This window comes from Amyelois transitella, chromosome 17 (assembly GCF_032362555.1).
Source record: "Amyelois transitella isolate CPQ chromosome 17, ilAmyTran1.1, whole genome shotgun sequence".
Classification (NCBI taxonomy): Eukaryota; Metazoa; Arthropoda; class Insecta; order Lepidoptera; family Pyralidae; genus Amyelois; species Amyelois transitella.
The window spans coordinates 952005-979899 of NC_083520.1; the positions used below are offsets into that span (position 1 = coordinate 952005).

Below are 27895 nucleotides of genomic sequence, written 5' to 3' on the forward strand. Positions count from 1 at the left end.
ATTTGAAAAACAATTTAGTAATAAGCTCAAATTTTAACAATAGAATACACCAATGCATTAGATTAATGCCACATCTAGCAGAAATAAACCAGAGAACGCAGATTAAGCTAATAATTATTTCATATGACTTATAATAATTACTTTGCTCAACATTGCTACAGTACAGATCAAAGAAGAATGCGCCCTCAATAGATCCAACATGACAGCTTCCGCAAATTCGAGCGTCATATCTAGCAATCTAAGTCAAATAGCTGTAGACGACATACGAAGACAGTACATTAATAAATCAGCAGCTGCTAAATCAAACTAGGTCAAATGTATTCCGCCTTGTCTTGGGGAATTAGAATTCACCAGCAAAAAAACTATATAGGCTTGACCATTTGGAGAACTATGGATTTGAGAATATCATCTTCTGGCTAGGTATTTAAAGTGTAATTTTTATAATGACCAATACATCTAGATGCTTTCGGATGCGAAAAGAATAAAAGGATATAAAAGCGTGAATTAACAAATACCAAAATGTTCAAGGTTACAAGCACAAATCTGACCGCAAATTTTTTACAGATCTCCCCAAAGTACATACATTTAGCATCCAAAAGAACCCTTTCTTTATGTAAAAGCCTTGAAATATCACACACTGCAATTTCAAAAGCAAATTCTGCATCAGCAAGTTACGTGACAAGTGTGAGCTGTGCCCGGCCATAATTTCGAACAATGCCCCCGATACTGGACACAACAATTCATCACACCACTCCTCGACTTCAGACATTTGTCTACTGTGCTGATTGCAATCTCGACTCGGATAGGGTTGTCTAGTGATTACAGATAAAACTGAATTGTCTCGTAATTATTAACAAGCTAACAATATAGTTACGTATATGGTCAATACCAACAACTTATATTGATATAGGTCAAGTATACTTCTTTTGTTTCATCTACATTTGTCAATCCTATAATGCAAAATCATCAACGTTACGTTTATATTGTTATTTTTTATCGGGACCAGAGTAAATTATTACATTCCAAAATCCGTTCACGTAAATTTCTTGTTAAAATTACCACTGATAATATTAATTTTATCGGTACCACCATCAATGTCCAAGGTATAATCATTAGTTCCGTGTATGGTCAATGTCTTGCAGATAGCATTACCGGATTTAATAGTGCAAAATTATCCTTACCGACCATAAAACTACATTCGGTTTTTTTTGGATTAACTTACATTACACTTTTTTTTTTGAAGTCCCTGTCGAAACCATTTACGAAAGAATTATTGAAATGAAGAAACATTCTGCACTCTAGCAGAATTTTTGAACAGACACGCGCATTTTTGCGCTCTAGCTACATTCCCCTTTTATTTCTCGAAATAAGGTAGACAAACCATAAGTTAAAAAGAATTGAACAAATAGTACAATTAGATTGAAGATTAGAATCCCTTTTCCGAGACTTATTTCCCAACACCTGGCATGCGTTCACACAAATAGCTTCCATCATTTAGATAGCAATGCAAGTTTTCCATTACATCACATTTGTTAATGCACTCGCTATCGGACCCTCATTGGCAGATTAAAATGGAATCATTTTCCAGTGGGACGATCTTATTATTTTAATTCACCATGATATTGAGATTTAAATTTTATCTACGTAATTCTCACATACATTTAAACTTTTTGATAACTGTTATGTATACATCATCTTTCGTCATGAAATTTGTTACTGAAAAGATTTGCCAAATCGATTATATCATTTCGATCAATAAAGCGTTAATACGAGACACCAACATTATTCAAACCAACATTCACATGAATTAATACTAGGATATCAGCAGCCTTGAGTTAGATTGCAGCCACCTCTGCATTGCAAGCCTGGCCGTTCCTCCCTTCAGTCACAACAAGGTAACAAATTCCTCAGCGGATCGCCGCCTACGCGTCGTTTCCAGTCCTAGTATAACACAGACGTCTATCTTAAGTAGAGAACAAGGGTTCGACAAAATCTTCTCTTTAAAACATAAATAAAATAACGCCTGTTTAGCGGAGGATTATGCAGAGACTGTCTCCTTTCCCTTACCGCGATCCATGCATATTTTTTCGGCTGATAAAAAACAGACATATTTCTATTGAAATTTTACAGATATGTAATTTTAGTGCCGTGTGGTTCCCGGCACTATTACAAAAAAGAATAGGACCACTCCATCTCTTTCCCATGGATGTCGTAAAAGGCGACTAAGGGATAGGCTTATAAACTTAGGATTCCTCTTTTAGGCGATGGGCTAGCAACCTGTCACTATTTGAATCTCGGTTCTATCATTAAGCCAAATAGCTGAACGTGGCCATTCAGTCTTTTCAAGACTGTTGGCTCTGTCTACCCCGCAAGGGATATAGACGTGATCATATGTATGTATGTATGTATGTATGTATGTAATTTTATGTTAAAGATTGGAAGTTGGTTAACAACTACGAATTTATTTCAAAAGTAATAATATAGAAAAGAAAATTAAATCGAAGAAAATCGTACGACCATATACGTATGTTACTTGGCTGAATCCTGCTTGCCCGGTGTTAACGCAACTTTAGAAATTGACAAATGGATAACTATTGATTAAAAATCTATTCAAAAACGTTAAAGAGTCTCTACATTACTAATATCTCTTTCAAGTCACAGTCGACATGAGCACGATACGTTATCTATTAACTATCTACGTCTGTGTCCCGTATCCAATCACTAATCGCCGCGGCATTGGCTGCCCGCGAACCAAATTACCTCAATTTTGTCCTCGAGAGCTATTTGCAAATCTGCGACAGCTTTATCGCTTTATACACAGACATAATTGTCAAGAAAACGATTGAATGCGATACTTATTGAAAGGTAAATTGAGGGAATGTTGTTTGGTTGTAACTTATCTACATTCAAACCGCTTCTAATGAATAAAACGACAATTGTATTGCATTGATGATTACAATTACCGTCATTAGGTCTCGGGGCGTTCGTCCCGGTTAGATCCTCACCTCTTCGGATCGGACTATGCATTGACCATGATCTGAATTGGGTGAGTCAGGTTTTTTACACGAAGCAACTCCCGTCCGACCTCCGCAACTTAGCAGGGAAACATTAACACATCCAGTTGCCTGAATGTGCAGATTTGCTCACGTTTTTTTCCCTCACCGTAAAAGCAATAAGTATGCTGCACTGCACGCGTATGTTAGCGGTCACCGAGACACTACGTACATATCGATTGTAAATGTTGTCGGCGCGTCCCGATTTCTGTACCTACTTCAATTAGTTGTTAATTGTCCATTACTTTTAAGGAGTTTTTACGGATGAATCATATTTAGTTTCAATTGGTTACCGTAACCAATTTCTAGCAGTACACATTGTTGTTCAATTTAATTATTGATAATATTTGATAATGAAATCCACCTGAACTTTAGCAGTTTCGCGATATGTACTTATACAAAATTGAACTGCTTACCTGTAACAAAAACAAAATATGATTAAAATAAAACTTATCTAATTGTTACTCTATATCTAATAGTGTAAAACGCATTGAAACATGAATAATCCACATGTGTTCGCAGAATTGGGTGCCAACAATCAAATCAACAAGACGTATAAGTTTACAACGCGTCCTGATTTCGACTAATTACTCGGCCCATTGTTAATTGTCTGTACGCGCGAGATTAATCAGCGTTGTGGTAACAATTCATTGGCCACTCTTAATGTGAGTACCCTTGTTTACAAAACGTTCATAAAATAAATTTTAATAATATTGTTGACTATATTTTTTGCCACAAGCGCCCAAAACATATGTATATATGTATACCATCCCTGAAAATAAATGCTATATATTTTTTATCAGTTTATTTAAATTTACGTAACGTTACGGGAGCATCTTTTAAGGAAAATCTTTAATCAAATCAATAACTTTACTAATCAGGTTCTATCACATAAAAATCGTAATATATCATTACGACAATGTTAATGATGCTATTAAAACAAATTGATATAATACCGGCAGTGCTGTCACTATATCATTAATTTTAATACGTAAAAATAATAATAAAAAATAAAAATTATCTTTCTAAAATTGAAATTGATATAATCTATCTACACTAATATTATAAAGATGAAGAGTTTGTTTGTTTGTTTGAACGTGCTAATCTCTGGAACTACTGGTCCGAATTGAAAATTCTTTTTGCGTCGAATAGACCATTTATCAAGGAAGGCGGCTATATAACATCACGCTGCAACTATAAGGAGCATAGAAATAATGGAAAATGTGAAAAAAAAAACCGGAAAAATGGAAATATTATTCTTCCTTGAGGGCTTCAATGACGCTCATAATAACTATTTCACGCGGACGAAGTCGCGGGCACAGCTAGTTATCTATATGGGCATTAGTTGCTGAGCAAAACTTAAACGAGTATAAAGTTTAAATTAGGAAATGATTTGTACAAACTGTCAGGTACTTATGATAATAATTACAAGAACTAGGATTTAAGCAAGCCGCGTTTCTATTTCAAACACCATCTTTATACGAGTAATCGTGCAATCACATGTATATTTATTTTACGATATGGTTAAAATCATCAATAAATAAACTTGGATTCTTCTTTGGGCTAGCAACTTGTGACTATTTAAATCATAATGATAAAGACGTGATTATACTAGCTGACCCAGCAAACGTTGTTTTGCCATATAATTTTTAAGTAATAGTTAGTAATAAAAAAGGGTGGACAACCCTTATCACTAAGGGGTATGAAAGAAGATGTTGACCGATTCTCAGACCTACACAATATGCTCGCAAAATTTCATCGAGAATCGGTCAAACCGTTTTGGCGGAGGACGGGAACTAACATTGTAACACGAGAATTTTATATATATGTATGTCACGATCGTCATTCTTTATTTCTTTCTTTTACTTTATTATACTTTTATTTTAATTTTTTACTTTACCGATAGTCCCGTAATATAGATCGTCGTCCCGTAATAAGAAGCCGTAATATAGATAAATAATATAACTATGTGTCTCTTGGAACCATGACATTGACCGGATTCTGCCAATGTCATGGTTTGAAGAGACACATATGTAATTATAAAAACATCCGATTGTCTTTTTACCAACCACGATACTGGCAAGACCATCTGTGTTGCCCTTAGCTGAGTGCACGGCGCCAGAGTACCGAAGTTCTCCGGTTTGTTTGTCTGGACCGAGAGGGCCGCCGACCTTACATACATACATACATACATAAAATCACGCCTCTTTCCCGGAGGGGTAGGCAGAGACTTATCTGTTTACAATCGCGGAATACTAATGTCTGTCATCAAATATTTTTTTTTGACAAATTACACTGATTGAGTAAGCCTCGAAGTAAGTTCGCGACTTGTGTTACGAGATGCTAACTCAACGATACTATATTTTATAATAAATACTTATATAGATGAACATCCAAGACCCAGGCCAATCAGAAAGAGTTCTTTTCTCATCATGCCCTGGCCGGGATTCGAACCCGGGACCTCCGGTGTCGCAGACAAGCGTACTGCCGCTGCGCCACAAAGGCCGTCGAATTCGTCGAAGAAATTGTATGTTGTATGCACTTTAATATACAATTAGCGCGATTTTTCACTTACTATAGGTAATATTATAAACTTGGGATTATTCTTGTAGGCGATGGGCTAGCAAACTGTCACTATTTGAATCTCAATTCCATCATAAAGCCATACAGCTGAACGTCTTTTCAACACTGTTGGCTCTGTCTACCCCACAAGGGATAAAGACGTGATTATATGTATAAAGTACGCTCACCGCTTCGTTTCCGTGAAAGTAAGTTGAAATTCTTTTCCTCGGGAATTTTGGGAAATCCATTCTAAGTGTACACTTAGAATGGATGGAATATGTGGTCTAGTGGTACCACTAGACCACATAAGAATATTACATGCCTCTGGACTCAGCGGTTTGAGCTTTGTATTGTATGTGAGATAGGTTAGTTTCCCCTGCAAAGGTTAGATGGGAGTCGCTTCGTGTAAAATCCTAACTCGCCCAATACAGGATGGTCAAATGGTGCAAACCGGTCTCCTGTCCAGAGAGGTAAGAATGTAATTGGGACTAACGCCAGGAGGAAGGAGATGTTTGTTAGAATTCAGAATATCTATAATAAAAGCTACTTGCGCTTGCGCTGTTCATTCACTACTACGAAGAAACTTATAGCAAGTTTTTATTTCACAGATTCTTAATTGCAAAAAAACCAAGTAAACCCTATGAAGTCTTCTGAAGGAACATAATAATTAATCTTCTTTCCGGCTCATAAATTTCGCGTACGCATCCGGTGTTCGATGATACCGTTGACCACGACCAAACAGACAGAGATATTTATAATTAAGCGGATACATGGCCGTCAATATGCCAGAGTTATTACTTAGAAACATATAAAATTAATTTTAATTGAGATTAGATGTTGATTAATATATAATTTATTACTGTGTAGTTAATTTGAGAAGCTGAAAGTTGTTGAAGATGATCAAGAGAACCGGTATAGTTTGATTGATTCAAAGTTATAATCCTTTTCCACTTCGTCTGCCATAGAACTAATAAAAACTGAACCTCAACAACTAATAAAAAATGCTTCTTTAGAGTGGTAGGGAGCAAATTTTGCATATCAGTTTTTAAATTCTACCAAGACAAATTTACATTTGTAAAACCAACGTTCCAATCGGAGCAATAGCTTTGCGTGATGCGATTACAAACCAACAAACACACAGAAATTCTAAACATCATATTTTTTCTCCTTTTGGTCATATATGTATATAGAATCCCATGTCGAATTTGTAACAAAATAAAGTACTTACAATCATTAATAATTTTAAAGCAGCTATTTTAATTAGACGTTCAATATCCTGGTCCTAGACTTATCTCAACTGCTGTGCAAATAAACTAGTTCATCCAATTCTTATAATAGTTAATTATCAATTACCTACAGGATATAAGCGTTATCTCATTAACTGGCTACACCTATATCTCTAACGACTTTATTCCTGTAAGTTGGTTTCACGGTTGTGTTTCGACGTGGGGAAAGCGTCGCGTGCGCCGCTCACATCCGTCATAATCTGGAGATAAATATGGTAGCAGTAGTTACATGGTGCTCGCTCGTAGAACAGGAACACGCTGTACTGTTGTGTAAGGATATTGCTGTTTTTCTCAGCAAAGGCTGTATCTTAGAAGCATTTGATGTACGTAATTAAATTTGTATTTGATCTGTCATAACCAAAATCCCATTAAAGAAACGTTTAATACAGGATATAGATAAATAAGATAAATAGAAATAGATGAATAAAAGTGCCGTATGGTTCAAACACTGTCTTGATGTAAACCCATCAAGTAATTTTAATGTATTTATTTAGAAACTTGTGACAACTTGTGATTGCGATGAACCGCACGTAAGAGCTCTTCATTGTGCATTCATCATAATGATTAATATTGAATCTGCAAACGGCGACCGTTTATTTGCCTTTAAACTAAACACGCCACACGCAGGCCTAGCGGTAGTGGCTAATGATAATGAACTTACGCGAATACGTGCCCGACTGGAATTTTTATTTGAACCTACATATCTGGAAGGGGCCATATGTTCATAAATTAGTTGAGCAGCATCAAGAGTTGCTTACAACAACCAAGTACCAGTATGAGACTCTAGTGCCATCATCATCAGTAAACATATATAAATTTCTTCTTAAATTTGTCTGTAAGACTTTTTACGTCAATCGCTTCTTTTTGTCAGCCGCTTTTTTTCATAACATTGGAGAATGCCACGGATGATCTTTTTTTAAATACTGATTTTCTTTTTGTTTTTTTGGGAAAATAAAGTTTATCAACCTAACTATGATCTTATGATAACAGTCTCGGTGCACCGCTGTCGCTGCTGCATTTGGTCTAGTATCTGCCTCTTTAATTCGCCCTAGGTCTCTCTCAGGCGCCACGGCGACGCGCACTAGACATATCATTGGATAATTCATAAGGGCACGGGTTTCCATCGCGAGTCAACTTCAACAGGCTTCCTGGTTACCTTATACGCCTTTATTGCCCACCTAAAATGGCAACTTAATAAAGCCCAATAGATAAACTCGACCGCCTTTGTGCTGCGCTAACAATGCATTTAGTATTTTACGGATTGCGTCAACGACGCTGTTCAACATGGCCGTAACGAACGAATTTACTTTAACGTCAAGCCATAACCGGTGTCCGAGTGAAGCGAGGGCAACTTTATGTTCACGAAGGGCGAGCAACAAAGATCATAGTGACGTCGCTCGATATCGGCAAGTCTTTCGATAGTGCAGCCAGATGTATTTTGCACAGTCTGTCATTAAAATTTAAATAGAAACAAGTTGATGATATAAAACAAAATACATATCTCACGGTGGAAGTACGAAAATACTCGTAAATACAAAAATAAGAGACCACATAAGAGGTTGATTTTGTATGTCAAAATTGTCTTTAGATTGTAGAGTAATAGCAAATTACGGAGGCTATAAACAACGTGCTGTGCCAGCCCATATAAAAGCGTGATAGAAAAGAAAATTAATTAATTTCATAAATCACACATCGATCAGCTGTTTCACATTAACAAAACTACGTATTACACTTTTAATAAGCACAAGCAGCAAGAGTCGCGAAGTTGAAAATCCATTTAATGGGCGCTGTAATGGAATAAAAACTGAGGTCGTCAGGGTCTGGAGGACTGCTGGCGCCGGCGCTGATCGTTTTGTTCGACGGCGGGCCAGTGATGGTGAATTATCATATTTCACTGTAACACTCGCGCTTGACGTTTATGGGATGAGAACGGCGCAGACCTGATGAGGTTTAAAAATTGGAAACTGTCCAGTCCATAAACATTTCCCATTTAACTTGAATGCATTTTTGAATTGTACTTGTCAATGGCCAGTAAGAATTTTAAAGTAAAACTTTAGTGCAATATTTCGTTATTACTTTTTTAATTACACAGTCTTCATTATTATGATTTCTGCTTGGACCGGTGATGTCAAATTTTTTTATTATCCAGGTATAGGTATATAGGTATGTAGCAGACGTAGCCGACAAAATAGGAAAGGAAAAAAATGAAGAATAATCTCAATCGAATAAATAAATAAGCTCTCACGAACGAGAAAATGCGTGATTCTTCAAACTCATGCCTCGACTTGGAGGCGGCGGCGTACTGAACAGAAAAAACCTCGCTTACCTAATAAGGACCTAGTACGTGCTCGGACACTACCGTTTGCGATTATCTCACGGCCTACAGAACGGGGTCATGTGGGAACGAAATTGTTGCTTCTACACTTAATGATCACATTAAAAATAAATATATCCAAGTTGCAGTCACGGAATCCTGAGTCGTGGCCGATGCGAGTGATAAGACCCTTGAATCACCTTTTGAATGGAACCCGCGGGCTTCAAGTAGACAATTCTCATGATCGGAACCAGTTCTGTCTACTTAATAAAGGGAATGTTAAGTCGCTTAAGAGTAATTACTCGTTGCTGATAAATTACTGCGCGAGTAAGGAGTTTAAGGACAGTAATTTGCGCATACTGACGGACAATTCCAAATATGGCATTTAATTAACGTAGATTGCACGGTACTTTTTGAAATAGGTGGGATATTCCAGATACGTATTTATTCTTCAGTAATTTTGCCCTCAGCACTAATTATAATTTTTTTACATCAATCAAGATTAAGGTTAATCTCAACAAACGATATTAATACCGCCACTGTAAATAAGTAGCTTTCTTTAGAAATAAAGTAGAAATTGACACTGAATTCTAAAAACTATATCCTCTAAAAGGGTCTATTGGTTGAAATAACAAAACACAGGTATGAGTAATATGTTCCACTTTGTGCCATACGTGGAAAACCCTTGAATGAAAATAATAAATACTAGAAACCTTACGTGGCAGCGACTGACGCAAAATACCCGCGAACAAGAAATCGAATACCTTAGACGTGATGTACAAGAAAAACAAAGCACGTAGCAGATAAACATTTGTCTACTCATTACTGACTAACGTTAGCTTCTTGTGGGACTGCAAACATAGGTAATTGGCAGGAAATGGAAAAAGAAACAGTTGGAGTTATTAGCGATTTTGTTGATCAGGTTGATAAACATGGATAATTAGTTGAACTTGAAAGTAAGGAAATATATTAAAACACAGCTAAAACAGTTAGATTCAAAAAGTGATCATTCGAAACAATAAGCGTTACTTAATAAGTAAACGAATGTACTTATCAGATTAGGATGAGAAGTGGATGAGGGCCGGGATACAGTGTCTTAGGAATCTTATTCAGAGCCATAAACGAAAACGGAACCGGTTGAGTATTATCGATGGCGAGCCGCGATAGGGGGCGAGGCGCCTGCCTGCCGACCACCGCCGGCTGAATAATTGGGCACCGCAGGACTTCACACCATATACAACCATCGGACGCAACACCAAATTTTTAATACGCACTCTCGTAAAACCAGTAAAGTTAGACAAAAATAAACGAGCACGGTATGAGGCGAAGGAGTTTTTACGCTTTTCGTTCAACTGGGTTTAATCATGATCATGTCACATTGCAGTCAAATGAACAACTGGATGAAAGGTTAGTATGCAAATATCAAAAAAAAAACAAAGACAGCAAATACATTGTTTAAATTTTATTTCAATAAAAACTGTAATTAGCTTAATTAATAAGCTGAATGCTGGAATGGATATGAAAGATCCAAGAGTGTTTATTGCAAGTCATAGCCATAACGCGCTTTTGTCCAAAATACACGCTGGCATGAAACAAAACGGAACGGGAACGGTCCAGCCTAGTGTAAAGAGTCCTTAAGATACCTTTTTATCGATAAATATACGCACTTGACATTCAAAATGGAGAATTTGAATCGACGTTATTAATGGGCCCGGAATGGAATTTGAGGACGCTGGAGTAATCGAAATGTTTTCATTGGCTTTGAGAGTTCAAGCAATGATTCGTAATGAGCTAAATATGGGTCATTTTATAGCATTTTTATGATATCCTATAAAAAGAAAAATTAATTCGATATTTTTTATGAATAGTCAACTAGATAGTAATAAGCAGGATGATTTACGAGATTATGTTTATAATAACACGTCATATTTGATATATATTACACGTAAGAGCACAAAGAATAATAAAAGCTTTTCATTCCAATCTAATTTGAACAGGTACAAGTGGCCTTGAACAAATAATGTTACTTTCCAAACACCTGCAGCGACATAATTTAATGATATATCAGATACACCAACTGCTCTAGAAGACAAAAGTTATATGCGTTATCATAATAGTACTCATTATGAGTTCATTGACCCACCGAGACGTCGCGGAATCTAGCGACGCGTGTATTTTGGTCCAGACGGATGCATAGGCTTCCTCGGCAGTAAATCCACAAATATATAAATAACGTCGTTTTCGTACCAGCAGCGCAAACTGCGGACTTTTACGACGGGACGATAAGACACCCCTTTTACGATTACACCCATTCAACAAATACCATCAACCAGCCGTATATGATCCCTTTGATATTCCTATTTTCTATTATTAGAAGGCCTATACATATTGGTCAGTAATCTAGATGCATTCTAGAGAAATTGCTTACAATGTATACGATTCGCATTTAATATCTACTGGGAATTGTATAAAACGGGAGTTAAAACTAATATTGACGTTGAAATATCTAAGTCATATTTTATGAAGGGTATAAACTTTCCGAGAATGCAAGTTATAGAAAGGAAATAAGATATTCGAGATGTATAACATACCCAATAAATTGTGATATACATATTCAAATTAGCTTTAAAATTGACATACATAAAAAGTATTCCATATTTGAAATTGGACTATCGCACAAATACAAAAATGTTAGTAAGTTATAGCAATCTAAGCGTTAGCCGAAATAAGTCTTGAGAGACCGTCTCCGATAAATCAGTTACTATAATGACACTGTTACTTTAATGAGAAAAATAAGCATGAAGGTAGCAATAAATTCAATAACCTCGCAAATGAATTATCGATAACGATCGAGAAAAGTTTGATTATCGATTTTTAACGACTTAATAAAAAGGTGCGAGGCGTCGCGTGGGAGTCGCCCGTCTTAGGTCCGTCGTCGCCTGGCTAATTAAAAGGATTTTGTTAGTTGTCAAATTGAGATAAGAAAACCTTTTGATGTGCCGCGGTCGCCCTTTAATGCTCGGAATAAAAATTTAAGGATTACTCGTTTCATCAATTTGGGTAATTGAATGGAAAATATTGAAATGTATCAAACAAAACAAGGACATTACGCACATCTTTTATTTTTTTCGTCGTTTCTCCACTCTCGGGTTTACATACATACATAAAATAAAAGTAGTCTCGGGTTTGCTGGAAGAAATTTCTTTAGAAAAAACAAACCTATGTACCATTGTTTTTTGTGTTTATAATTTATACATGTTTTCTGTGTAAATTGGCACAATAAATGGTCCACATTTTTGTGTCCTGAAATCACCTAATGGCAAATCAAAATCAACCAGATTAAAATCTGGTGCTGTATCATTACTTTCATACACATACATTTTAGATTTGAAGGATATCACCAGATCGTCACTGGAACACACAGTAAAACTTCACTTTGCCAATTCCGTAGTTGGATGCAGCAATGTTTTGTTGTTCGGATTTATTTTGTTTGGACAAACAAATATTAAAGAATACAAACAGTATGCAGTTTATAAGATAAATTAGTTGCTAGTTATGTAATTGTCACCTATTGCTCAGACATTATAAGTCAATGTTTGATTAGAACCAGCATACATTTCAATTGTTCCTCGTCTTGCCTAATAGTGCAATATGTGCATTCTGACATTGCAAGGAGATCTAGCAAATTGTTAGCTCATCAATTTGTAGCCTAGCTTGATACATTATCTAGAACGTGGAGCAATCGACCACCCGGCCACGAGTGTTACAAGTTGCTTTACAATCGCCATAAATCATTGATGTAATGAATATATTCCTATTAATGTTTGAAATAATGAAGTCAAATCCAAATAATTTTTCCTTGCACTCCAAAGTACGACACCGTATCCTTATACATTCAGTCAGAAAAGTATCGGGAATGGATTATTTATTTATGGTTCCAAATTCAAATTTTTGTTTTTTTTTGTTGTTGTTAGATTGGCACAACTGTTTTCCATTTTGGCGCGGAGTTTGAGTTGCATCTGTTGTTTACATTAAATACAGTGCTATTTTTAGTTATATCATATCTAGTGTGTATTGCTAATTTCATAATGGATAAAAACATCGAACAAAGAGTTTGTCTTAAATTTTGCATTGCCAATGGAATATCGTGTTCGGAGTCACTGAAAATGTTACAGAAGGCTTATGGTGAATCGACTTTATCAAAAACTCGTGCTTATGAGTGGTACAAAGCGTTCAAAAGCGGTCGAGATGTGATGGAAGATTTGCCTCGCTCTGGTAGGCCATCAACGTCTGCAACTGAAGTTAACATCGCAAAAGTGAAGGAAATAGTGACTGAAAATCCTCATTCAACTTTGAGAGAGATAGCCACCGAACTTTCTGTATCTCACGAGTCGATCCGTACCATTTTAACTAATAATAATTTGGGTATGAAACATGTTGCCGCTCGGCTAGTCCCAAAAGACCTGAATTTTTTTCAAAAACTCAATCGCATGAGAGTCGCTGAGGACATGCTAGAACGAGTCAATGCCGACCCAACATTCATGAAACGCATTGTTACTGGTGACGAGACGTGGGTTTACGAGTTTGACTTGCAAACTAGTCAACAAGCTTCGGAGTGGCGCCTTCCAACTGAACCGAAACCGAAAAAACCACGCCAAAGTCGTTCAAAAGTCAAAGTCATGTTGACTGTTTTCTTTGACTATCGCGGTGTTGTGCACTCGGAATTCTTGCCGGAAGGTCAAACGGTAAATAAGGAATATTATTTGAGTGTTATGCGGCGTTTAAGAGAGCAAATCCGACGAAAAAGGCCAGATTTGTGGAAAGAAAATTCTTGGATTTTGCACCATGATAATGCACCTTCGCACAAGGCCATCATTGTGAACGAATTTTTAACCAAACACTTAACAAATACCATCGAGCAACCACCATATTCACCAGATATGGCTCCAGCCGACTTTTTTCTTTTTCCTAAACTCAAATTACCACTTCGTGGCACCCGTTTTCAATCGGTAGAAGACATAAAAGAGAATTCGCGGCGAGAACTGACCTCAATTCCGGAAACAGCGTTTAAAAAATGTTTTGATGATTGGATTATTCGTTGGCGTAAGTGTATCGTTTCTAAAGGAGCATATTTTGAAGGTGATAAAATAAATTTGGATGAATAACAAACAGTTTGTGTATTATTGATCTTTTCCCGCTACTTTCTTGACAGAGTAGTATATGCAATTTCTATTATTCATATTGCCTTTTCTTTGTACTAACTCGTCTTTTTCATTACACGCCACTTGATGATATATTGCGTTAATAAATAAATCTAATGCTCTTTCAACTTCACTGAGAGATTTTTTCGTATGACAATGGAGGTCTAACGAAAGGATTAGGTCCGGTGCTGGATTTTGTTAATGAGACCCCTTTGTAGACGCCTCCGCGGCTCGACTCGACGGAAATCATTTATTTAACCGTAACGAATGAACATTTCCATTTTTTTCTAATTTGTGATGTGCTACAGGTTTGTTTTTAAGTCATCGGGTCGCCTACGCTGAGCTTTCGATTAAACTGGCCAACCGTGCAATTCGGGTCGAGCGACTTATAGTGAAGAGTCTAGATTACTAGTTTTATCATGGTTCAGTGACTCATCGTATATTGCTTCCTGTCATCTATGTAAATCTTGTTAATTAATGGTGAGAATCATTAGATTAAATCAAAAAAATATACCAATATTATAAATTACTTGTAATCAATACACGCAAAACGACAATCAATATTGATGAAAATTATACAGAATACACCATGAGCTATTTTATTATGGAGTTTCTAAAATTGATAACCATGTCCAGGGCACAAGTCAAATTACTAAATTTATAGTGGTATTATTGGATAAAATCTGGAGAAGATTTGTACAATACATATATAATTAGAGTAAACGAATGGTGCGGCGCCAGCTGTCAATCATCCCGAGTGAAGTATATCATTTCTGGACGCCTTAATAAAACATCTGCAACTACTGAGAATACATTAAATTCTAAGTCGGGAGCTGCTATCACAGCGATACTGTCACTGATGCTCACTTGAATATATAATATCTAACACTTTCAAATAATATTTGAATGAAAAGATTAGTTTAGTCAGGTTTTAATTCGAAGCAACTCCCATCTGATCTTCGCAACATTTACAGGTAAACCTAACCCGTATTGGAGCGATCAAGGTAATCGTGAGGAAACCTGCACATTCACGCAACTGGATGTGTGCCTGAATGTGCAGGTTTCCTCATGGTGTTAGGTAAATTTAAAAATTAAAAAGATGCCTTTCTTAGCTCGCATGTACGTAGAATCATAATCTATTCAACAGAAAATAAAATTCCAATAGGATAACATCCACAAAGTTTGTTCCTCGTACAACCACAATCGATAGCAATCAAAGTGACAAAAGGCGGAGTGCGGCTGAGAGACATCCATCAATAAACCAACGTACAAAATGATTTTAGACCCGCCACGAGAAATATCTCGCGTCGTAAAAGGAGATGAGTATTATTTACGAGTAGAACCGAGCATAGCATCCCACATAACCTTTTGAAGAGAGGCTTAACGAAGTGAGCCCCGTCAATCAAACGCAGCCCGTATCATACGGACAATAGCCATACGATGTCTGTATAAATAACCAAAAGAAATAAAATCATGTCAAAACCGATCATCTTAAACTATATTAAATTTATGTTCTCGAATCAAAATGATGGGGTTAAGACCCCCGAGATGCCAATGTATGATTACTGATATACTTCTGTAATGCTTGGTATACAAAAATATTAAGAAAATTTTTAAAATTTTTTCATAGTACTGACGGACGGAATTAGGCTCACACAAACACAAATATTAAAAATATATGAATTTATAAGAAATTTTAGTGGGCAGCTAATCTGAATTAAATGTGTGAGATCATAATAATACCTTGGCCAAAGAACAGTTCTATGTTAATGAAGACAATCTGCAAATATTAGTATGCAAATTGGACATTAACAATCCACCTGCGTAACGTTTTCCAGTTGTAAATAGAAAAAGCATGCCGCGTCGCCATCGATGGAAATCGATAGTCGCGTCCAGACAATATCGAAGTGATTAACATTTTAATTGATGTTAATAGATTGGAAAGCACAAAGAATAGACGAATTTTCATAAGCAATGATTATAAAGTTATCTATTGGACATAAGCCTTCAGTTGATATATGAAAAACGCTCTAGGCCACACCATCATTCGTGACTAAGATAATTGTTACAATTTAAGTTTCATAACTACCAGTGATATTAACAACAAATTACAAATCGATATTCCGACACCCATACCGCGAATCCGCTTATACCGATTAACAAGATTATAATAACGAACAACAAGCAGTGGCATTTCCGTGAGCAATAAATAAAACAGACCCAAGCGCCCCTCTTTAATTAAAATTTTGAGATTTCGCATAATGAACGGGCTGGAGCAAAAACATCAAAACTTTGTAACGGATAGACGTATAAAAAAGGTATTTAACTTTGATATAGCCGCTGCACGGACATTAGCGCGAATCGTTTACGAGCCGAATGATATTTATAGACAAGATACAGAGATATAAAAACTGATCTCAACAGGAATAGCTTATATAGGAACATTTTGTATCCGACTGCTACTGCTTACCCTTGGATAGAAATTTTCGAATGAACGGTTGTTATTGCTCAAATAAAAGATATAAATGATGAGACCACATCTATAAACTTTATTACTGGCGGTATCATACGAGTACATGTACCATAATAATTCTGCTTACCATCTAGAACTACCCAGAAATGTCTAAGTAATTATGTAGACATCCTTTCGGCCTTATTCTTTAGCGTACTAACATCAAACGATTCAAATCTCGGTCACAGTACTAACGACTTTGGCATTATTATTAATAGACACTTTCTGTCGCTTTTGTAGATACTAGAATTCTGCAGAAATTTTCAAAGAAGCCCAATATCGTCTTGATTAATGTCTATTATAAAATTAATACAAAATAGAATAAAGAAAGAAGAATTGATCATAAAAGGTATTTTAGAATTGTACGACTCAAAGGAGTTGCTGTATTTTACAAACCCAAGCCGACAAAATATATTTGAACATTAAGTTAGGTCATTACGCGGAGAGAAGTTTTCAAGCAATTTTAATTAACTGTAATCTGTTAACGACACAAATCCGAGTTTCTCAATTAAAAGGCCCATCGAGGGATACTGTGATATTAATCAAGTACCGATTAAGATTTTCTTAAACAGGTTAATAACAGTGAAAACTGTTATTAACCTGTTTAAGAAAATTGCTTCATACTAAATACGTCTATGGCTAAATTAGTATTAGTATTATATTAATAGCGACTAAATGTAATAATTTATTTTTACTTGCGTCTTGTATAATAAGCTGAACGTGGCCTTTCAGTCTTATCAAGACTGTTGGCTCGGTCTACCTCGCAAGGGTTATAGATTTATATATATATAAATCCATGTGAGACATAACTTGTTTCAATATAAGACGAAAAGTGAAGCAGACAGCAGCAAAGTGTGATTTTATAAAACAACATTGATCATATCATATCACTCATAAAGTCAATTTAAAGCTTCAACATCAAAGAAGATTATTTTCACGTCTGTGCAAGAATAATAATTAGTGTAAACATATAAGTGTATTTTTTTATAATGAAACTGACGTTTGGTATAATAAGGATGACGTTTAACAAATATGTTATTATCCCTGAACCCAACACTAACGACAACTGCAATTAGGACCAACCATTCAGAGAGCATCGATTTATTTATCTCTAAAAACGCATTTATTTATTTGATGTATATTTGTGTAAAAACACGCGTCCAACTGGCGTATAGAAGCGAATATGATTTATAGATTAACAAACATAATAAAACACATAAAAAAATAAATTTAAACCTTAAAGTGTTGGGTTAAGGGATAATACAAATTTAGATAGTGTGGATTCGGTTGTCGGCGCAGGCGCCATGGGGCCGATCTGTTTGGGATTTTTAATGCGAGGTCGAGTCTGAATACTGACTCGGGCAGGTTTATGATACAAAAGGCAGTCGCTACGATATTCTTTACATTTAAACGACGTATTAAATTAAGAGTGGAAGCCAACGATGGAATCGAATAGGTTTTTATTATTTTTCGTAATGTTAATGCTAATTTGTTTGTAAATACTTTATTTTACATAACAAATTTACAGATGTACTTACTTAGTATGACAAAAACAAAGAGCTAGTTTTGAATAATATTAATTTTACAGAAAAAAATCGAAAAATTGATTTCAATAAAAGTATATTATGGTAGTACACAATCACATAATAGAACAATATATTTGATTCCAAATCAATTTGCCAAATTGTTGAATTTTTGTGCATTTTGAAACCTTTATGAAGTAATTTTTTTTTACGTCTGTGTCACCACAAATATTCTGTCTAATATATGTATATTTGTCTTATCACAATCCTGCGAGAATGAGTTTAAAAATGAAGCAAACATTTGTATATTCTTCAGTTCATTTTACAAATCTCTGTCGCCTATATCCGTTTTGTGTATACCAACCCTTTTATAATAATATGGTAAGATCGGCGCCGGCGCAGGCTCCACCGCGTGCCGGTAGCAATTAGAGTTTAGCCCTTAAAAGCCGCTATTATCTTTTTTATAAACCGATGCTCACTTCAACTGATACCGATCGGACGTGAGATGTCGGAAATTCGTATTTAATGGATGAGAGAGTGGATAAGACAGATCAATGCTTTATTAATAAATCTGCGTCTGTTTAGTTTACTCACCCTTCCTGTTCCAATGACATTTTCCACGCTTAACAAATCCAGGATCGATTACTAAAATTATCAATTAAAATTATTATTAATATAATTAAGACCAAGACAACCGTAATTATTAAAAAAAATACGTGGTACTCTACATAGTTCTCTTTATTTATTTATAGAATTCACTTTACCGTCGTCGTTTGCAAGAATATACATGATGATTTGGAAGAAGTAATGAAAGATAATAACAACAATTATCCTTGGAACAAGTGGATGCGCAAGTAAAAACCCTTATTTCAATCAAATCCCACATAATACTCATAAATCAACAAAAACCGAGACAAACGAGGCAATCCATCTCATCAAGGTTTCCGACATCACGGCCGCCTGGACCTAATTATCCCACTGGAAATCCAAAAGCAAAAAGCTGACGTCTCCCAAAATTTAATCACGAACGTACATAATCGATTGTCACCAGTGGGTACATCTAACCGACACCGAAAATTAAACGACACGTTTCCACGAACTAAAACTCGAGCTATAAATCGGCTGTACAAAAAAAACATGCCCAAAAAGAGTTAAGCGTTTGGGAGATCGTCGAATACAGATTACTGGGCGCAGGTGTTAAATAAAAATAATAAAATTGGAGCCGAGTCGGGCGGTGTAAAAAGAGAAGTGGACCGGCCGCGCGGCGCCGAATGCCCTGTAGTACGCTGCGTTTCAACAAAAAAAGAGGCAAGTGCGAGCTTCGCGCATCCGAAGTAAAGATCTTTGCGTGTTAAGAAAATGTAAAACGTATGTTCTGTAGCCGTGGTTAGATCAGCTTGGTAAGATTAACCACAAATATTACTGAACTTGCAACCAAGGCAAAAATTGCTCTTTTAATACCTTCAGTTCAGTGTAAAACAAAATCTTATAAATATTGCCAAAAAGTATATTGGACGTCGTTATCCTAAAACTCTTTAAGAAAGAAAAAGTACGACTTTTAAATGGAGGTTCCCATGTAAGCAGCAATCGTGGGTTCTTTGATTGAAACGCAGATCTCTTAAATGTGTACCCTGTGTACCTCACCACTGGATTTACATATTGGCCATTCAAAGTCAATCCTCAGTATAGGCGGCGGCTGCTTTTAAGTTAAATCCTTATAAGTACGGTCGTATCTCCCACGTCACACAACACCTTAATAGGAAGATATCATCAAGATACACAATCACGTCCTACGCGAAAACGTGTTAAATAGATACCTATTAACTTAAACGAGCAGCTCAATGGAGACGATGCTACAGGTTCTAATAACATTTAGAAATTGAAAGACAGTACTCTAATCTTACACAATGCTGTAACTAACCACCCACAGACTACTCATGGACTCTATTTAAATAAGACGTTAATTAATTGATGATATACATACATCTCGTATTAAGTATTTTAGAGATAGTTTAGGAGAATACACTTTTATTATCTAAAATTTCCTATCCCATCAATATTGGATGATTAATTACTTTGCACCTGAGATTATTTGAAGAAAATATATCACGCCATGATAGTGTATTGCAAATATCTCTGTGAAAAAGTTAATTTTACACCGAAGAATTCAGGAAGAACATCAGCGATCAAGTCACATTAAGTATAATTTGTCCGTCATTTCTTCATTTCCGAGAAGTAAATTCGAGATAAAATAACATGGAGTAAATAAAATGGCCGGTGTTGGAAATATGACTGCAATTAGGAATTACAATCCTTACCCGCACGTACGAACAAATTGCAGACGATGGTGGCGCCGCAGACGCCAATGAAAATGTACATACATTGATTGCAATAGATACTCAAGCCGAACCAGCAATCGACTTGATTGAAAAATAAAACAAGTTTATAGGACGTGCACTCCATAATTGAGACAAAACGTATGCACGCAAAAGGCTACAAGAACATATTTCAATAGCTCAAGACATAAATAACACGACTAACAAGTTATATCAGGCCGGCAACCCAAAAACATTACCAATCCTCTGAGACGACGGAAAGAGGTCATTATGTGAAGCTTAACGTAGCTGGAATTCATGGAACGACCCCAAAATAAATACTAACAAAATATTCCGGCGTGAATGTTAAGCCTACATTTAATTAAACGAGGGACATATAAATAACTGGATTATCGGTGCATCTCGCATCATATGCATCCGATCCTGAATCAAATACATAAACATCCGACTCAGAGAGACGGTCTTTAAACAAGGTGATCATTTGTATCATGAGTTGACTGTCTGAGATATTTATCCCACGAATTTCATTACGGGATAATCGTCGCAGTATCATTACTATTCGTATGTCACATAAAATCAAGTTGTAAGATACTAAACAGTGCGTAGTAGTTAAAGATAAAACTAAATTTTCATTTGGTAACTCTTGGGTGCGATTCCCGTATTTACTCCTAGGCTAGAGTAGCAAAATGTGTGGACACTGTCAGTACTGCAGAGAATATTTTAGCCGGACCGCCTACATTACTCAAGCTACTTCAAATTCATTGATACAGAGTTGTAAACATTCGAATGAGCGTCATAAAAACAGGAACGCTCCCAACACAATCGACTATTGCGAATTAGTAAGGAAATCCATCGGAATGTTTTAATCTAAACAGAGGCTTGTTGTTAAACAAATGCCTCATTTTAGAGGGGTAATGCCCTAGATTGTAAACTCAGTTACTTATAACAATACGTTCTTCGTATTTTCTGTTCGGGTCAATGACTCATAAACAAATGTGAGCATGAATTCATCATGAAATATTTCAGTGTGGATTACTGTAATTTTAATAATATTATATTTCTCATCTTTAGTAACATTGAAACATACATTATTAATAAGTACTTCATGTTATTTCTGTAAATATATATCAAATATTTCATTTTTTGCTTTCACAGCATAGAGCATCGCTGACCGAATAAAAACAAGACCACAGCGTTCGTTTTAATCAGTTCACGCATCACTACTTTTTATAACTACAATTATCCCGAGCTGGTTCATATTTATCGGCAAAAGTAATCTTGTAGCAAGAGCATCATTTTCCAAGCTCTTAGTGAGTACAATGAGTTGATGGATTGAAAATCGATTTAAAAAACTAATCGGCTCATCGATATTCGAACCTTTTGACTGCATTGTGGTCTTCGTGGTTAGGACATGAATGCCCAAGACGAATATATAATCTGTGGGAAGATATAATACGTGTCTGCTCACGGCTTTGAGATTGGATACCGTCGAAAAAAGGACACTAGGGATGCAAGTCTAATAAGATAATTGAGTTTATTCACGGTGTTTTTAGAGTCATTGCAAATGTAGACGAAACTGCTGGATTCGGAATGCTGTGATTATTATAAAACATGATGATTAATATAAATAAAAACCCGTAAGGTTTGTAAGAAAAATACTTCATTGCTGTTGTGAAAAAAAGACAACTGAAGCGAAGCAATGCGAAGGCTTCAAATAATCCGACCTTCCAACAAAAGCGGATCATCTCCGTAACCTGGCTCCATGAATTTACAAGTAAGTCAAATCTGAATAGATAACGCCTACAAGTGATTTCAATGGGTGGCGTTTAAATAGTCGAATGCATGCTTAGATGTCATTGTGAAGTAACAATGCCTTACCCTGGAGCTGGTAGGCGGATGAGACCTATGGAACGTCATTGTAGTACGGCAAGGACGAAGACATTGGTCTTTTGAATATGTATGAAGACCGGAGTCAAATAACTTTCAGGAACCAAGTTAGATGAATTTGTATGCTCTGCCTTTTTCCACTGTTGTTGTTATGTTAAATATTGAGTACTACTACAACAATAAAGTACAGAAACAATTTTCAATATGCGAGCAAATCCGAGTGGATTTATATATCTAAGTTATATGATTAAAAAATTTGATGCCAGTTTAAAACCTAAAATCAAAAAGAGGACTGGCCAAGGTATCGTAATAATAACTAAAAGGTTTTGATTTTAATCAAAAGCATATGGTTGAAGGGCAGCCGCCATTGTCACGAGGTGTCGGCCGGAGTCTCTAAAAAACGTAAAAGAAAGAAACGCGCGCGCGCCTCATAGGGCTGACCACTTAACATTTTGTAATTCGAATTGCGGCAGAAATACTTGGTGTGTGTATGTATCAGGTGAAACGAAGGATTTATGAATTGTAGTAAAAATGGTGTAGTAATAGTGAATGGTTGTCACTCTCTAAGGCGGGCAACGTAATTTTATTTTTGTTTTATTATGATTTCGTTGGATCGTTTGGAAGGGACAAAGGTTAAACGCACTACAATGGCTATATTGGCGACACTGGGTAATGAATTAAATGATTAACAAAACCACAGCCCAAAATAGGAAACGAGAACAAAGCGTGCTTCTTTATTCACAGCGGATTATTACCAAAGTGATAACTGGAAAATTAACTAAGTTTTGACTAATTTGAGGTCGCGCTCATATACAACTTTTCATTCATCAATTGTACATAATTTATCGTAATAAGTTTATTTAATTTCTTGGAATATATATTGAGGAAAATAACCACAAATAACTGCGATTTATCAATGGGGTTATTTTTACTCTTTGACGTAATATAAAGTTAGTTGAATGGGTCCAAAACGTAGTAGAGCAACTCCATTATCACAAGGGATAAAAATATTTGACAAACAGTTAATTCATTTGCGGATGCTTTTAATTATATCGTTAACTCAAAAAACTCCATATTTTCGTGCTTTTTCTGAAATAGTTTTTGTTTTTTCACATCTTAAGTATGCGTGTAACGCAGAACTGACTGTAAAAGTGGGCCGGCTTCGAACTTCATAGGACCAAATTTAAAAGGTCTTAAAAAAAGGAGATGTAGTAGACATAGTCTCCGCCTACCTCAATGGGAAATAGGCGCGATGATATGTATTTATGTACTATTAAATTAAAAATTTACAAGTGGCAACCCTGATGAAATTCTCCCGGCTATTGTTATTACAAAATGACCGATCTCAATGTCGAGAGCTTCTCGGAACCAGAGCGTCTTATATAGGAAAGCTCCGGCCACTTTATAAGGCTTATTTCTGACACCTCGGATGAAACATGGCGCATAACGAATGCGTATGCGCGCGGCGTTGGAACGGGCCCCACGAAATGGGATACCAAATTGGTTACGACGATTTATATCGCATATTATACCTCAAACTCACACGTATAGGCTGGTAATTGGCTGGTAAAAACACTAGTAATAAAAAAATTATATTCTTTTATTACTAGTGTTTTTTTTTTTGTTGACCGGACCGGATAAAAAGAATGTTCAGACAGCTACCATGAGGTTTGTTTGCTCCAGTACGAAATTCAACGAAGCATCCCTACCTGTCTGAAGGAGATTTAATTATTTCCAATACTATATAAGTCAGACTAGTTTTTAGTTACCAAGTCTTTAAGTCAGACTAGTTTTTAGTTACCAAGTAAATCTCCATCCTACCTCCTACTAGTCAAAATTGTCCCCCTCGTCCCACCACTGGACAAATCAATAGGTCTATTGGGAAAGACGGGTAAGCTCAAGCAGAGAATCTCGATAAATGAATTGAATTAATGAATAGGTTTATTTAAAATGAATGATTTTAACTCGCTTGTAAATTTTAGACTATCTGTTATTCTGATTATATGTTAATTACTGGTTTTTTTTTACTCTTTTACCGATTTTTTTTAAGTACATTATGTGAATATTATAATTGGAGTAACATGTAGTTAGTGTTTAAAGTTAAACACAACTTAAAAAACGCCATGTGGTTCCCGGCACCAATACAAAAAAGAATGGGACCACTCCATCTCTTTCCCATGGATGTCGTAAAAGGCGACTAAGGGATAGGCTTACATACTTGGGATTATTTTTTTAGGCGACGGGCTAGCAACCTGTCACTATTTGAATCTCAATTCTATCTTAAAGCCAAATAGCTGAAGGTTGCCTATCAGTCTTTACAAGACTGTTGGCTCTGTCTACCCCGCAAGGGATATAGACGTGATTATATGTATGTAAAAAATTCCTAAAGATCATAGTATGTTTGCTATAATTGGTGCTACAAAAAGTATTACTTAAAATTCTACAAAATTCCACAAAACAATCAAGAATAGTAGTAAAAATTATTATAAAATATAATTACTACACACCTTTTGACTTGCTACAGTCAAGATACTGGTGTAACCCACAAGTAATGATAGATCTAACAGATCCTTACTTTGTTTTTGTTTTGCATCAGAAATTACTTAACATACTATGATCAATATGAAGAGTCTGAATATTGGAATGAAATGAAGAGTTGTACAAGTAAAAATAAAACTTTGTGACTTTGTACCTACAGGTACAGCACCATCTAATCGCTAATATTGAAATATAAGAACATGTCAACACTGTTAAAGTTTGAGAACATACATACATATGGTCACGTCTATATCCCTTGCGGGGTAGGCAGAGCCAACAGTCTTGAAAAGTCTGAATGGCCACGTTCAGCTATTTACCGTTTGAGAAAAACATGACAAACATGAAAAAGTATATAGCAGTAATTATAAGCCTACACGGAATAACTTGGACATACTCGGGATTTTTTTCGTCAATTTATTATGTATTTCGATGAAACGTATGCAGTAAAAGGTGATTCTAGCAAAACACAATGTTTTGAACTTACCCATTATGTGGAAAAGATGACCAAAACGGCACAAATCAGTAATTTACACAGAAAAACATCACTAAAAACACTTCACAGCAGCGGACATTTTACAATTCAACAATGTTGCCACTAAACTACTTTAAAAAAAATCTATGTTCTGGATGCATTCAGTGCTCAACATTTTGCGGTACTTTAAAATATGTAGTGAAATTCGTTAATTAACTCGTCATATCAATTCCAGTTCTTTATGCTTAGATTATTAAAATGAAAACAAATTACCAAAATATGACAAGAGTTTATTACGACGAGGTGAAAAAAAAATAATGTAAATAAATAATTGTATTGGTTCGTGGAACAAACCCAATGATGTTAGGAGTGTTGCCATAGTTTACATCTGTTTTCTTTTCTTGTCAACAGCTGTCAAAAAGGTTAGGATGTGAAGGATTTTAGAAAAAATATTTAATAAATCCACAGTAATCCTTGATTTAATAAGTAAAAGTTAGTATATCTCTGCTGTTATTCGAAGTGCTGTGTGTGTTAAATATATTTTATTTTATATTTCAGCTCTAAAATGGTACAGCGGTTAACTTTCAGGCGACGTTTGTCGTACAACACCAAGTCCAATCAAAGGAGAATGTAAGTTTATACTCTTTTTAAGTCATTATTATTCCTGTTACAGTTATTGAATATATATTTTTTGCATTTAAAAATCAAGCAATACCAAGAGTTTAAGTGTTTTTGTTACAAACATAACCTCAACCTTTTGCACCAGGCAAGTGGTACTAGGAACCTCTGTTATTTTGTAACACCTACTGTATTGTATTTCAACCGCGAGTCGTATCGAGGAGGTTGCAACCGAGACTAAATTCAGTTTGAATCAAAGTAATTCATTTGGTGGTGTATCCACCAAGAATGGTCAATGACTTCAACAACTAGCTATTTCACCAATACTCTTGTGATCTTTGAAGAATTGTGGTATTAAAAATCTAAATTATTGCTGCTATTTATTATAAGACATGCCTACAATTTAGTAAAGTAGTTTCAAGTTGTCAAATCGACATAATCTTAAGATACTCATGATATATCCATTGATGAACTAGCGGCATAGATGGAATATTTTGTCAAAATTATGTCAGAATTGGAAAGCCACTTGGTTAATCTGATCCTAATTAACACGCTAAAGCGCAGTTAATTCCCCAATTACCTTTTCATAATTTTATATTCTTATTTTTTTTTCAAAGCAGGTAACCTTATAATAAGACTTATAATAAATCTAATATCATAAAAGAATCTGTCTCCTTATTATGCTATTTGCCTATATCTCTTAACTGATTTCTTAACTTTGGTAAAAATCTGACACATCATTGAGAAATTAATAATTTGAGAAATTCCACTGCAAAATTTATCTGATCATTAATGAATTACTGTTTTAATATATTTATTACACCATGTACATTTTAATTTACAGAGTAAGAACTCCTGGTGGACGTCTGGTCTATCAATATGTAAAGAAACCCAAGAAGATCCCTAGATGTGGTCAGTGCAAGAGCAAACTCCGTGGCATTGAGCCCGCCAGACCCGCAGAGCGCTCCCGTCTATGCTATCGCAAGAAGACAGTCAAGCGTGTATACGGTGGTGTCCTCTGCCACAAGTGTGTGAAACAACGCATTGTAAGAGCCTTCCTGATCGAGGAACAGAAGATTGTGAAGGTCCTCAAAGCACAGCAAGCCAGTTCAAGGGGTGGCAAGAAGTCCACAAAGTGAATGTTAGGGTTAATAAATAAGTAAAAACAAGTGCTGCTTTTTATTTTTTTATTATGGCACCATGTTGAGTTGTATTATAGCCATATGCCAATTCTTGATAGGCTGTATTTATATTATTGAGGAAGAACAATAGCACAACTCAACAGATGATAGTGCTGCTCTACATATTAAATATTATTATTCATTTATTTTAGACAGGATTTTTAATACAGATAAGAAAATAAACCCTGAATGTGTCCAGGAGCGCAGCTAGTCAATGAATATATTCCTCAAAAATAAATATATACGGGACTAGGGTTGAAAAAAGCGGGAAATTTTCCGGTTTTTTTCAAATTCCCTCGTTTTTATAAAAGTTTTTTACGAAAGTTTCAAGAAAGATAAGAATGAAATATATCATGTTTTTTATTAATAAAACGGAAAAATATTAAAGAAATGGAAAAATACGATAGGAAAA

The 27895-nt window shown here is 35.6% G+C and overlaps 2 protein-coding genes across 2 annotated transcripts in view; one reads left to right on the forward strand and one right to left on the reverse strand.

The window, feature by feature from the left end:
* Nucleotides 1–25816, reverse strand: part of LOC106134735 (bone morphogenetic protein receptor type-1B) — a 75365-nt gene extending 49549 nt beyond the window's left edge. The window contains exon 1 of the mRNA XM_060948822.1: nucleotides 25697–25816. Within this exon, the coding sequence (XP_060804805.1) occupies nucleotides 25697–25700 (4 nt within the window). The 5' untranslated portion in view covers nucleotides 25701–25816. The remainder of the gene's footprint in view (nucleotides 1–25696) is intronic.
* Nucleotides 25817–26033: 217 nt separating this feature from the next.
* LOC106134499 (large ribosomal subunit protein eL34-like) lies at nucleotides 26034–27471 on the forward strand. The gene is made up of 3 exons (XM_013334566.2): nucleotides 26034–26106; nucleotides 26243–26314; nucleotides 27147–27471. Exons 2-3 carry the CDS (start codon nucleotides 26250–26252, stop codon nucleotides 27439–27441), a joined length of 360 nt encoding a protein of 119 aa, XP_013190020.1. The 5' UTR covers nucleotides 26034–26106; nucleotides 26243–26249; the 3' UTR covers nucleotides 27442–27471.
* The last annotated feature ends 424 nt before the right edge of the window (nucleotides 27472–27895 follow it).

Bases quoted from the DNA above. Each gene is read 5' to 3' on its own strand.
- LOC106134499 (XM_013334566.2), top strand. From the start codon at position 26,250: ATGGTACAGCGGTTAACTTTCAGGCGACGTTTGTCGTACAACACCAAG. The intron at 26,315-27,146 runs GTAAGTTTATAC...TTTAATTTACAG, and splicing joins AAGTCCAATCAAAGGAGAAT to AGTAAGAACTCCTGGTGGAC.